Source organism: Lontra canadensis, unplaced genomic scaffold, assembly GCF_010015895.1.
Source record: "Lontra canadensis isolate GAN:19392208 unplaced genomic scaffold, GSC_riverotter_1.0 scaffold20, whole genome shotgun sequence".
NCBI classification, from domain to species: domain Eukaryota; kingdom Metazoa; phylum Chordata; class Mammalia; order Carnivora; family Mustelidae; genus Lontra; species Lontra canadensis.
The window spans coordinates 14,898,743-14,911,155 of record NW_022631014.1 but is presented as its reverse complement, the minus strand read 5'-3'; the positions used below and the strand labels follow the sequence as shown (position 1 = coordinate 14,911,155).

The 12,413-nt window shown below is 45.8% G+C and overlaps 1 protein-coding gene across 8 annotated transcripts in view; it reads right to left on the bottom strand.

Annotated features, from left to right (window-relative positions):
* Positions 1-1,247: 1,247 nt before the first annotated feature.
* The window catches only part of SEC22C (SEC22 homolog C, vesicle trafficking protein), a 29,730-nt gene continuing 18,564 nt past the window's right edge, over positions 1,248-12,413 (bottom strand). For 6 of the 8 annotated variants that reach the window (XM_032861082.1, XM_032861089.1, XM_032861081.1 and 3 more), the window contains 3 exons: positions 10,750-10,868; positions 8,682-8,747; positions 6,375-6,786 (listed from right to left, as the gene is read on the bottom strand). In XM_032861082.1, the coding sequence (XP_032716973.1) occupies positions 6,586-6,786; positions 8,682-8,747; positions 10,750-10,868 (386 nt within the window). In that variant the 3' untranslated portion in view covers positions 6,375-6,585. Of the gene's footprint in view, positions 1,332-6,374; positions 6,787-8,681; positions 8,748-10,749; positions 10,869-12,413 lie in introns of those variants that run through there. The other 2 variants (XM_032861088.1, XM_032861087.1) reach the window with 2 other exon arrangements.

The following is a 12,413-nucleotide window of genomic DNA, read 5'->3' as shown; positions in this document are numbered from 1 at the left end:
GTTTCTTCTGAGGCTTCTTTCTTTGGTTTGCATGGTTTGCAGATGGCTGCCTTCTCCCTTCCTCCAAACACAGACATTCTGAGTTACTGGGGTGGGGGGTCAGGACTTCAACATATGCATTCAGGGAGGGCACAGTTCAGCCCATGGCAATGGCCTTGCCCTTCCGGTGGCCTGTGCGTGGAGTCCTATATCCCCCCAAAGCCTCCAACACTTGCTGCCATCCAGCTTTCTAAGTCTCACCCTACCAGTAGCATAAGGTGATATTTTACTGTTGTTTTAATATGCATTTCTCTGTATTCCTAATGATTTTAAACATCTTCCTATGTTTCTTAGCCTTTTGGGTTTTCTCTTCTGCAACTTGTTTTTCTATGAGGTTGCTGTCTTTCTTGCTGACCTACAGGAATTGCTTATTGTAGTGATCCCTATCGGTTTCAGACATTGTAAAGATCTCGCATTCATTTCACTCTGCCTGTGACATCCTTATTTGCATTTAATCAAATTCATCAAGCATTTTACCTCAAAGGTTGTACCTGTAACTTTTTACTTTAGGAGCACTTTTCTATCCTAGGTCACAAGGGAACTTTCCTTCCTATTCTTCAATGAACTTTCTAGTGTTTACCTTGCACATCCAACCCAGCAACATTGGAGAGCTGACTACAGAGCCAGGCAGCCCTCCCCTGCCAGGGGCACTGAGGGGGACCCCTTCCTCTCCAAGCCTCACTCCTTACGGGCACTGCTCAACGATGTGTGACAGTTGTCACGCAGCACTTCTGCTCCCAGGCCCCATTAGCGGGTAGAGCCCAAGAAAAAGGAAGGCAGTTCATCAGCCTGAACTGGCACCCAGCCCTCCTGGCGCAGAAAGGGCAGCTTTCATGGGCCAAGATTCCCCGTTTACTCTCTGTGGTGCCGCCAATGGCATAGGGAACCTTATTTCCAGCCCTGGGGACGGAGCTCTAGGCTGCACTGTCACTGGCTCCCTAGGACATGCCTCAACTTCCCCACCTGAGCAACAAGGGGCTTGAACCGGGTGATGTCCCAAGGCTCTGCTGACTCCCAAATCCTGAACCCAATACCTTCGTGTTTATTTTGGAATATTTTGCCCTCCCCCAAAAGTTTTTTACTCGGAACAGATGGTGGAGAGAACCATGGAGCTCGAATTCCCCCGATGTGTTTGGGATACAGGCAGGAGAGGCTGGTGCATTTCCTTTCTGGGAATTCTGTCAGCTGCTTCAGGAAGGACCTCTGCAAGAGGGTGCCGTCCCCTAGGCCTGGAGCCTGACGACCCGCTGGCGGCTGCGCCTCCTGCTGGCCATTTTGTGGCAGGGCTGGTCCTGGGAGACGGAAACCAAATCGGCCTCAGAGCCGAGACGGGAGCTCAGAGCCTACAGCAGGGTAAATGCCGGCTACAGGCACAGATTAGCAGAAGCCAAGCCTGCAGATAAGGCAGGCCTCCCTGCCTGCCCCCACCCAGGGCTGCTCCCCGTGACTGCTATGTTGGCTTTTTTTTTTTTTTAATTTTATTTATTTATTTGACAAACAGAGATCACAGGTAGGCAGAGAGAGAGAGGGGAGAAGCAGGCTCCCTGCTGAGCAGAGAGCCCGACGTGGGGCTCGATCCCAGGACCCTGGGATCATGACCCGAGCCGAAGGCAGAGGCTTTAACCCACTGAGCCACCCAGGCGCCCCGCTATGTTGGCTTTTCCAAGGTCTCTCCTGGACCCATGATGGCATTCCAGAGTCTAGGTATTAGTGTTAAGGACTGAGGCGGCACCCCTGTCCAGACACTGGACAGGAGGACCTGAATTCCACTTCTCTCAACATCCCCCCTCCATTATGCCAGGCCCACCTCACACCCTCTCGGAAAACAGACCTGTTACTCAGAATTTTTTTTTACACGAATACACGCACATTAATAAGCACCTTGGGTTTATTTTCCTCTCACTTCTGAAGCCACCTTATTTGATTTATATATACATAGTATATAAATGGCTAAACAATATTCTTTACATACGTTAACATGTTTAGGCTTTACTACTGTGTGAGAGTTTGTTGAAACATAGCCATCATTTATTCAAAATAGATCTTTGTTATTACATGAAAACAGTGAGAAGCTTGTACAACATGGACAGCAAGCATTCAAAACGAAGATGTGAAGTCAATGGTTTTGCCCTGGCTAAATCAGCCTCAATCTTTTATGCACTTAGTAGAAAGTCTATTAAATAGAATAGAATTCGGGGGGGGGGAGGTCAAGTCATATGAATAATTCATGAAATAATACTTCTGATGTAACTCCAGAATCACACAAGGGTTAAAGGTCATATGTACCAAGCACAGGTTAGAACAATGGATTTGATCATTTTACCCTAAATAAAAGGTGCTTGTGGGCAGCAGCTCTGTCGTCAGTACACATGGCCAGATGTTTCCACATCCGGCCATTCCCAGATCACACTGACGAGGCCTTTTCCACAGGTTTCCTGCCCAAGACGGTTCCCCAGAAACAGGTCTGACATCACTGCTTCCCCGACGGGAGAAGGTGGGAGAATCAGAGCTCTCCTCATTTGGGTGGGGGACAGACCCTGGGTTTGGTTCAACCCACAGAACCAGCCTCCCTGGGTCCTGGAGGCCTCAACGCCAATGGTACCAAGAGCTCTGTGATTGGAGGGCAGGAGGCAGGTTCAAGGAGGAGAAAGAGAAGCCACTACCTTTCTAGAGTGAAAGAATGAGTCCATTTACATTGCAGTCTCATAAAATGCCCATTTCTGTAAGAAGACACAGCCACACCACGCTGCCTGAAACTTGGACCTCCTTATATAAGGTGAAGGCTTTTCTCCTCCTGCATGCGACCAAAGGATTCACCCAGCACTCTCCTCTACGAGGCTTTCATCCTCCTGCTAGCATGCAGGGGGAGCAGGCTGTTCCCGCCACTCCTCAGCTGAGGACACCGAGGCCTGTGGGCATGACTTGCCCCTGCCAGTGCAGGGTTGAGTAGAAGAGTCAAGCCGATCCCCAGGCCTCCCCCATCTCTCACGGGCACATCTCCTCTCTCTTCCTCCACCATGGACACAGTGCGCAGTGGAACTTCTCTGTACCTAGGCAGGATTCTGTGTGGAAACATCTGGAACGTGAACCATACCGCAGCAGGGGTGCACATCTATCTCCACAAATACTCCTGTGCCTCCTGGTCCTCACCTGTGCTGCTCTGGGCATGCACAGCAGCGGGCTCCTAAGCGCCACCAATCCCCCATATTACAGTGAGGGGTTGATTCCTTCCAGGAACAGCAAACATCAGCCCTGGATGCAGCCCCAACCTGCCCAGAGGCAGCTGCTTGAGGGCCCCCCTTTCTGCTGCCCACCTGTGGCCTGCTTCCCATGCCCCCAACGGCTGGCCCTGCTGGGTGTCATTTTTTACTGTGAGCAGTGCTGAACACCCAAGTGCTCCTCCCCACTGAGCGTGGACTCCCACATGTGTGCTGAAGCTTCTAGCAGCACAGAGGCAGAGAGCTGGGCCTCAGGGCAGCCCAGCAACTACAATCGAAGATGGCTTTCTCATCCCTCCAGAGATTCCAGGTTCAGCCTGTTTGTTCAGGGCTGGAATGCATGGGACAGACATGGAAAGAGGCAGAGGAGTCCTAGAGAATGGGGGCACCTAAGAAAGGAACAGGGAGCTCCAGAGGAGGCAAATGTTTGAATTTCAGCACTCTCCTTGACACCCTTTGGCCTGCTCCTTAAGGAACTTTAAAATGGTGGGCCTTGCCTCACCATGCCTGCAACAAGAGTTCACATGTAACAGGGGGCAAGCCTGAGAAGCAAAACCAGGAGCCTCTGATCACATTCCTTCTGCTGCCGGTGGTGGGGCTTCCTGTACTGAGAGGAAGTGCCAACCCAAATACGCCCCCCCGACTGTCTCCAGCCAGGAAAAAGAAACTCAGGAATGATCCACATCACAGTAAGGCTAGCCTAGGGAAATGAAAACCAGAGTCTGTGCGTTTCTTTGACCAGCATACTTGGGGAAGGGAAAACCCTTCAGGCCTTGGCCCCTTGGTTGGGAAACCCTGGTCAAGAGTGCTGAACCACACTGCCAGCCCAATACAGTAGATGGGAATAACTGCAGCATCTGATCCCAGAAGGCACTTTGAAGGTTTGTTTTCAACATTATTTCATCTATTCCTAGATCTACCCCTGGGAGGTCGGTTGGGCAGGTAGTATTTTACCCCTGGGAAAACAAATGAGTCTGTGGGGGAGTGAGGATAACTCCTGCAAAGTGGCAGGGAGCAGCTTTCTAGCATCAAGGATGGCACAGCAGGGTTGGGGGGAGGGGGAGGCACAAAACTTCAGGCCTGAACCAGCCTGCGATTTCCCTTGGACAATATCCCCAGAACTTCTTTCCTATCACTTACCTCTTCCTCCAATAAGCTGAAGCTTCTTTCAGCTGGATTCTAGTTAAACAATGCTTATGTACTGTTTGGCTAGGGCATCTTTTCCCTTTTGTTTGCAAAAACCAATCTCAAACCCCATGTAGATGCTAATTGATGACAACCACTTTCCACCAGGGGTAGATAACATCCCTGCTGCTGCAGAAGCATTCACCAGGAGGGACTTCTCTTCAGGGATGGTTCTCTACTGTCCGCTGAATGTGGATCACAGGCTCAGACCCCAAGAGCAAGAGCATCTGGGGTACAGGGCTACACGGCAACACCAGTAACACAGGGGCTCAAAATAAACAACTAAATAAACCTACAATTCACTTGTAAGCTGTTCTTATCAACTTTTAAAGCCCCACCCCCTTTTTTTTGGTGCTTCTAATTTATAAGGATTTGTCTCCCCTCCTTGGCTTCCCATTCTATTTTACCATCTCTTCAAAATTATGTCCCAGAAAACCTTTAGATGCACCTGCTGGGTATGCAGAAAATCATGCAGATGTAGAATCGAAGGAGAGACAACAATGAACTTGACATCTAAGGATAGTGCCAATATACCTCTCACAGCCAGATATTGTTTGATTAAAAATAGAAAATTGTATTATAAGAAAATAAAATGACTGCGGCAACATTTTCCCAACAATTTCCAGTCACATAAACTTGTTTTTCTTAAAGTGACATCAAGGTAGCTCAGTAGCAATACACTAACAGTAACAACCAACTACAACTGAATTCCCTAAAATAATATTCTTGCTTTCCCCCACGTACTCAATAACTCTTGAAATGGTTTCCAACTTTTTAAAAACTATCAAAGTAGGATTTCTTAATTTATTAAGACCACATAATTCAACCTTAAATCCCATGCAATTGCCGTTGAGCTATTCAGAATCCTACCAAGAAGAATCCAAAGGGCAGGCTCCCAAAACGGTCTCCTGAATGGCACTGGACAACTCAGGCTGAAATTTCTGGAGACCTAAGGGACTTTATTCAGAGCCCCATTTTGGAAAGCTGTGATCAATCAACTATTTTGAAAATGAGACCAAAAAAGTAACTTTGCAGAGCACAGGGTTAGTTATACCTTGATGAAGCTTTTAAAAAATTAACACCTACTTAACTCCTGTTCATAAAGAATGAGGTTCTCGATCTAATTAAGATGACTGGGAAAAGTGTAAAGGAGTAATTAATTTGGGAGGGCTTCTGGGAACAGGGACACAAGGTCAGGCGTTACTCATCATTAAAATGACGGGTGCCCAGCTGCCATGTACAAGGCTAATGACAAGAGCATTTTTGTTTGTTTGTAATGCCCCCTGCATCTATAAAGTGCCACTATGTGAATCCAGTCTGTGGCCCACTGCAGAGAGTCCTGAAATTCTCAGGCTTATAAGCTCATGGTCATGCTCACGATCTATGATCCAGTAGCACTGGTTACTCAATTTCTAAAATACTCAGATATGCCCTGCAAATAAATAAAAAAAACATTTCCATACCCACGCAGCTCCACCACCATAAAAAGTTGTAGATAAATTAAATAAATTCATCTTTCTTAACCATTTTCTCAGCTTAAGTTTACCCTTTCCCTAAATGAAGGTAAGTTCAATTTATATCCAAAATATATTTAAATATTCTAAAGGTACCATACCAGACCCAAGTTATCAAAAAATGTAAACAAAATTTATCTAGCTTATATTTCTGAGCTGTATTTTAAAATTTTTAATTCACCCTATACTGACCCTCTACGAGAAACTAACCAAGTCACATTTAGACTGAAAAGCTGATTCGGGTTTCAAAGTGGTTCCTCAGAGACAACTGCCAGTTACTAAAACTAGTGTTATTGGATTTCGTGGTTTATTGCGTCATTCGATTGAAAAGACCAAAACAATTCTGTTCTGATCTTCCAGTAATGCTCCTTGGGGGGTGAGCCCCCAAATTCTGCTGTCCCAAGGAGAGGTGCTGACTCTAACTCTCAGCACAAAGCCAGGCCTGGGTCTCAAGCCACCTCCTGCCTTCCGCTGCACCTGCTGAAAATCCCCCACTGTCGCTCTCCGCCTGGCTTGGTCGAAGGGAACTTCGAGGGTGAAAATCTGAGGTGAAGTGGAGAAGCCAGAAGGGAAACAGAGATAACCCTCCTAAGAAAGCCAAAGGATCCATTCGTCACACAGAGTCGCCTTCACACTCCACAGTCCCACTGCTTCTCCTGAAGCTGCCTGGTCAGTATCTGATGCGAAGACAGAGAAGCCACCCCGATGTGAAAGAGGATCTGCCAGACATTCCGCAGCCCATGCAGGTACACGTTGCCCAGGCAGATAAAGAGCAGCAACAGCACCACCTTCCTTGTCCTGGCTGGACTGTAGAACAGGTACAAATAACACTGAAATGACACCAGAAGAGGCAGTCCAATCAGAGACGAGGAAATGGCCACGGGTCGGACGCAAGAAGCACGTCTTGCACCTGCACGCATGTGCACTGGCTTATTAAACCGAATTCACTAAGTGCGACCTGGACGCACTGGGTGAGTTGCTGGTAATCACTGGATGAAAGTGGAGATTCAGAAGACAGAAGAGAAGTAACATAGATATCACAGGAGGAATGAAAACACGACACTCTTTAACACATTTAAGAAACACAGAGGGCAATGCCCCGGCTGTGGGCTGTGGATAAAGAAGAGATGCAGGTAAGGGGAAGAGAGCCAGGCCAAGACACCCCAACGAGGCTGACTGGCCTCCAACTAAATTCTTCCTTCAGAGGAGTCATGACAGGCAGGACAGCCCGTGAAAGGAGCCATCTTTTATCATTTGTTTTTTCCTGAGTTACAACTACATCAGGGACCAACGTTCCCTAGACATCCCCCTTATCATGTCTTCAAAAACATTTCTGAAACAGGGAGAGTCTCACAGCCAGGAGAGCGACCGGTATTTTGTATAGGGCTATCACAGAGAAAAAAGGCCATTCTTGTTCTGCAAAAGGTAAAAAGTAGCTTTTTGGTTCAAAGTTGAAAAAAACAAGAAGCACATTCTCAAAACCCAGAGCAATTCAACAAAGGCTTAAGCTCCACTGGGTGGGGGGAGAGCTCCCCACTGAAAGAGCTATCCAAGTAGGAATACAGCTGAGATAACAAAGGCCAAGGGATAAGATCCCCCCGCCCCCAGCCCTGAAACACAGGCTCTGAACACCTGAAATGGCAACACCCAAGGCTCCGGAGACTTGATTTCTCAAAAATGAGTGCATTTTCAGTCCTAGGTTGAAAATTTCTTTTGGGACAATCATGTCCTTCTTAAAAAATAGACCATTCTAGGACGGATGCAGAAAGGAGAAAAGAGAGGAAGTATCATGAGAACAGAAACTTTAATTAAAAACAAACAAACAAAAAAGCTTAAGAATGTAGAGAAAATACTAAAGTCCTCGCCTTTTGTGGAGAATGAGGAAAGAAAATTACAATCAGGTTTTTTACTAGAATGAACTCTGCCTATAGGGGATTCAAGAGCTCCATTTTACTCCACCCCTTAAGTATGACACTTACTTGAAAATAACTAAATAATAATCAAAGCCCACTATTAATGTTGCAATGTTTATCTCATTTCCTAAGGACAGATTTGAATCAGATGGCATTACTATTAAAAACAATTTTTGGGAGGGGCACCTGGGTGGCTCAGTTGGTTAAGTGTCTGCCTTTGGCTCAGGTTGTGATCTCAGGATTCTGGGACTGAGTCCCGCATGGGGCTCCCTGCTCACGAGGAGTCTGCGTCTACCTCTGCCCCTCCTCCCACTCATGTCCTGTCTCTCTCTCTCCCTCTCTCAAATAAATAAAATCTTAAAATTTTGTTTTTTTTTTAACCTAGTCCTGGGTTTAAAAAAAAAGCACATATAAGTAGTGGTTACTTCTGCAGAAGGACAAATCGATACTTGGAGTGCCCTGACTATAAGTAAGACCCTGCCCCACATTAGTCAGGCCCAACCTAATCCCCACAGCAGTCTCATCCCTCCCTTCTTGGGGGTTGAGTCCAAATTTCTGGCTTCTGTTAAGCCATTGTCAAAGGCTCTGTGGCCTAGGACAAGTGGCTTTCCCTTTCTGAACCCAATATTCTTCCTCTGTAAAATGAAACAACTGGGCAGGATGGGCCTAGGGTCCCTCCAGTAAGAACCTAGTCCATGACATGCCTTGGTGGAACAAAATCACATCTAGAAACTTGTTGATGATTCCAATAGAAGGACAAAGTAAGTCCATGGAGTTCAACCCATTCATCAAAATATCAATGTTTCACCCACCTGGAAAATGCAGGCTATAAAAGGAATAAGAAAAGCCAGAATATTTCCAATCTCCTCGTGGGCAACCTAAAACAAATATAAGAAACAAATACAAGAAAAGGAATATTCAGATGAATGGCAACACTAGGACATGAAGCCCTTCACACCTCGTTTGCTCTGGTATGGTGGATAATACAAAATCCCTGGCTGGGGGAGACATAAGTCCCCGTTTATTTACCAGAGCAAGGGTTGGCATGCAACTGTTTTCAACAGCCTGGGCGCACCACGCGCCCTCATGTCCCTGTGCTTCTGTGCTAAGCGCCCAAGCTGGATTGCCTCCCAACGCCACCACTTCTCAAAATCCTATGCTTCTGTCAGCACTCAGCTTTCCCTAACTCCACCCACCCCCAGGTACCGCTACCTCCTGAGTGATGTCACCACACTCTACCACCTTGCTGGCCAGGAACCTGTTCTAGTGTGTACAGACGCTTAGTAAAAGTATCGGGGTGTGAATAACCATGAACAACAAGAGTGGGATACATTGGCTAAAGACAGGATATGGTGACAGGAGGTCACTGCTGCCCCTCTCCACACAGGTGAGCCTACATCAGTCTCCTGAGACCCAGCCTCAGCTGTGCTTTGTACTTTGGCTACCATCATCATGGCTGTGAGCATTACGGCTCTATTTTTAACAGTAGTATCTATCTGCTTACGCCTACAGTGATTCTGTACTTCTTAAAAAGTGTTTTAAAGGGCGCCTGGGTGGCTCAGTCATTAAGCATCTGCCTTCAGCTCAGGTCATGATCCCGGCGTTCTGGGATCCAGTCCCGCATTGGGCTTCCTGCTCCACGGGAAGCCTGCTTCTCCTTCTCCCACTCCCTCTGCTTGTGTTTCCTCTCTCACTGTCTCTCTCTCTGTGTCAAATAAATAAAATCTTTTTTTAAAAAAGTGTTTTAAATACTTGAAATTTAGGGAAAAAATGTTTTAAAAGCACTGAAATAGAAGGTTGCTTTGATTGGAGCAGGCTGGCAAATCAGCTTCCTGGTGCTATAGCTCTCTGACAAAGACACAGGGAGGGTAGCATCTGAATGATATAAATCAGAGTAGGAGGAACTTTTCCCAGGGGGACACAGCCTGAACCTCAAAGTTGTAGAATCAAATTTGCTCTTTAGCCATCGGGCTCCTGGCGTGACTCCTGGGGCCCCATGGATGTCTCCGTAGCACACTAGTTCTCACCAGCTCCCCCTTGGGCTTCTGAGGACAACAGATACAAAAGAGCAAGTCTCATATTTGTTCAGCCAACTATAAAGAATGGACTTTAACATAAAAATCATATTTTAATTAAAATTTTGAAATCTGGGACGCCTGGGTGGCTCAGTTGGTTGGGCAGCTGCCTTCGGCTCAGGTCGTGATCCCGGCGTCCTGGGATCGAGTCCCGCATCGGGCTCCTTGCTTGGCGGGGAGCCTGCTTCTCCCTCTGCCTCTGCCTGCCATTCTGTCTGCCTGTGCTCGCTCTCTCTCCCTCTCTCTCTGACAAATAAATAAATAAAATCTTTAAAAAAAAAAAAATTTTGAAATCTTAGGGGCACCTCGGTGGCTCAGTTGTGAAGTGTCTGCCTTCAGCTCGGGTCATGATCCCAGGGTCCTGGGATCGAGCCCCAAGAGCTCCCTGCTCAGGGGTAAGCCTGTTTCTCCCTCTCCCACTTGCCCTGCTTGTGTTCCCTCTCTTGGTATGTGTGTGTCTATCTCTCTGTCAAATAAATAAATAATCTTTAAAAAAAAAAATTTGAGGGGCACCTGGGTGGCTCAGTGGGTTAAGCCTCTGCCTTCGGCTCAGGTCATGATCTCAGGGTCCTGGGATCGAGTCCCGCATCGGGCTCTCTGCTCAGCAGGGAGCCTGCTTCCCTCTCTCTCTCTGCCTGCCTCTCTGTCTACTTGTGATCTTTCTCTGTCAAATAAATAAATAAAATCTTTAAAAAAAAAAAAAATTTGAAATCTTGGTGCATAACAACCTTATAAGTGAAGTGGATCTCCACCAGTTTCTTCCACTATAGGTCCTTCAATGTACAGTACAATAAAGAAAGGTTACCTGTAAAGAATGTTCTGCGAGGTGAATCCCACGGATGAGATTCAGAGCAGCACACATGATGTTGAGAATAAGCGAGAGGACTCCCAGGGCTGTCACTGGTTCCATTCGGAAATTAGGAGCTTCACAATTAAAAAAAATAAGTGTCTAGTGAACATAATTTCTATATGAAAGAAAAATAAACAGAGACATTAACTAGACCTCCACTAATGGCAGGCTCAGTATGTTAAACACAGAATTACAAATGTATTAGCTAAAAGCAGCTGCTGTTAGAGAGCAAAAAAGGCAAGAAATGAAGGACAGAATGGATCTGGGAATCCGAAGTGAGTTCTTCCAGAAAGAGGTCCTTCTCCAAAGAAGCACAGGTTTTTCAGGGCCTGATTTTCTCTCTACTTAAAGCTGTGGTTTTCAGCCAGGGGTGATTAGCCCCTCAGTGGATATGTGGCAATGCTAGAGACATTTTGGGTTGTCAACACTGCAAACAGGGTGTCAGTGGTATCCAGTGGGTAGAGGCCATGAAGGCTTCTGAACATCCTACAATGCCCAGGACAGCCACTCACAACGAGGGATCATCTGGTACAAAATGTCAATACGGCTTAGATTGAGAAATCCTGATTTAAAGCAATGTATGGCTTTATCTGTAAACTGGTTGTCAAATTCTGACAGCATTTCTATCATATACTTCAACTCTCAAATTTTAAACAAGGACAGTATTCAGTGTCTCCTGTGCTTCTAAAGTAATTCACAGCAAATGCAGTTTCTTAAATTCTAAAATAACTGGGAAGAGGAGGGAAACATTGATTATTTGAGCTATAAGCTGTTTCTGGAACTCTAGAACAAATGACCATTCTCTCTTCAAAGACATCTGCTAAGACTGATTCCAGGTCACACAATTAAATGGTGACTCCCTCCCACCCCCATTCTCTTACTGTGATCTTTTAAAATCATCCCTTCTTGTCCTACATTTCACACACACACACACACACACACACACACACACACGTACAAATATCTAGCCAGAACCCTACTGATGCCTGTTGTTAGTGTGTTAGAGTTTCCACCGAGCTATCAAAGTTTCTATTAGAACAGAACATGCTACCTGTAAAGATTCTAGCCCCGGGACAATAGGGTGAATCAAACCACTGTAAAATGTCCTAGAAAGATAAGCAAGTTGACATTTTCTGGATTTGCTTCTCTTGTCTAAGTGGTTAAAAAACAAAACACATATTACAAAGTTATCCCGTCTTTACATAAGGCAAAAGAAGCAGCTTGGGGCTCAAATGCCCCATGCTATGAAAGTTAAGTCCATTCCCAATATAAATGACCACTTACTGACTGGCATGAGAGCCAATCCAGGAAAGTATTGGTTGAAACAGATTAAATCAAAACACAAAGGTAAGCCAAAAATGTGAACATTTTTAATACACCACTTTTAAATTTCAACCAATGAGCTCAGTATAAAAACTGTTAAGATAATTAGACTGTTATAGTGGAGACAACTCTATCTTTCAAAGAAGGATTCAGTTCTTACACCACTACGGAAGGCTTAGGATATAAATATCCACTTTAATTAAAAATCGGTTTGTGTGTAATTGTAACAAGTAAAACAAAACAAAACAAAAAAATCATGCTTTGTTACATGGTAGGTATTTAGTGGCTAAAGGGGT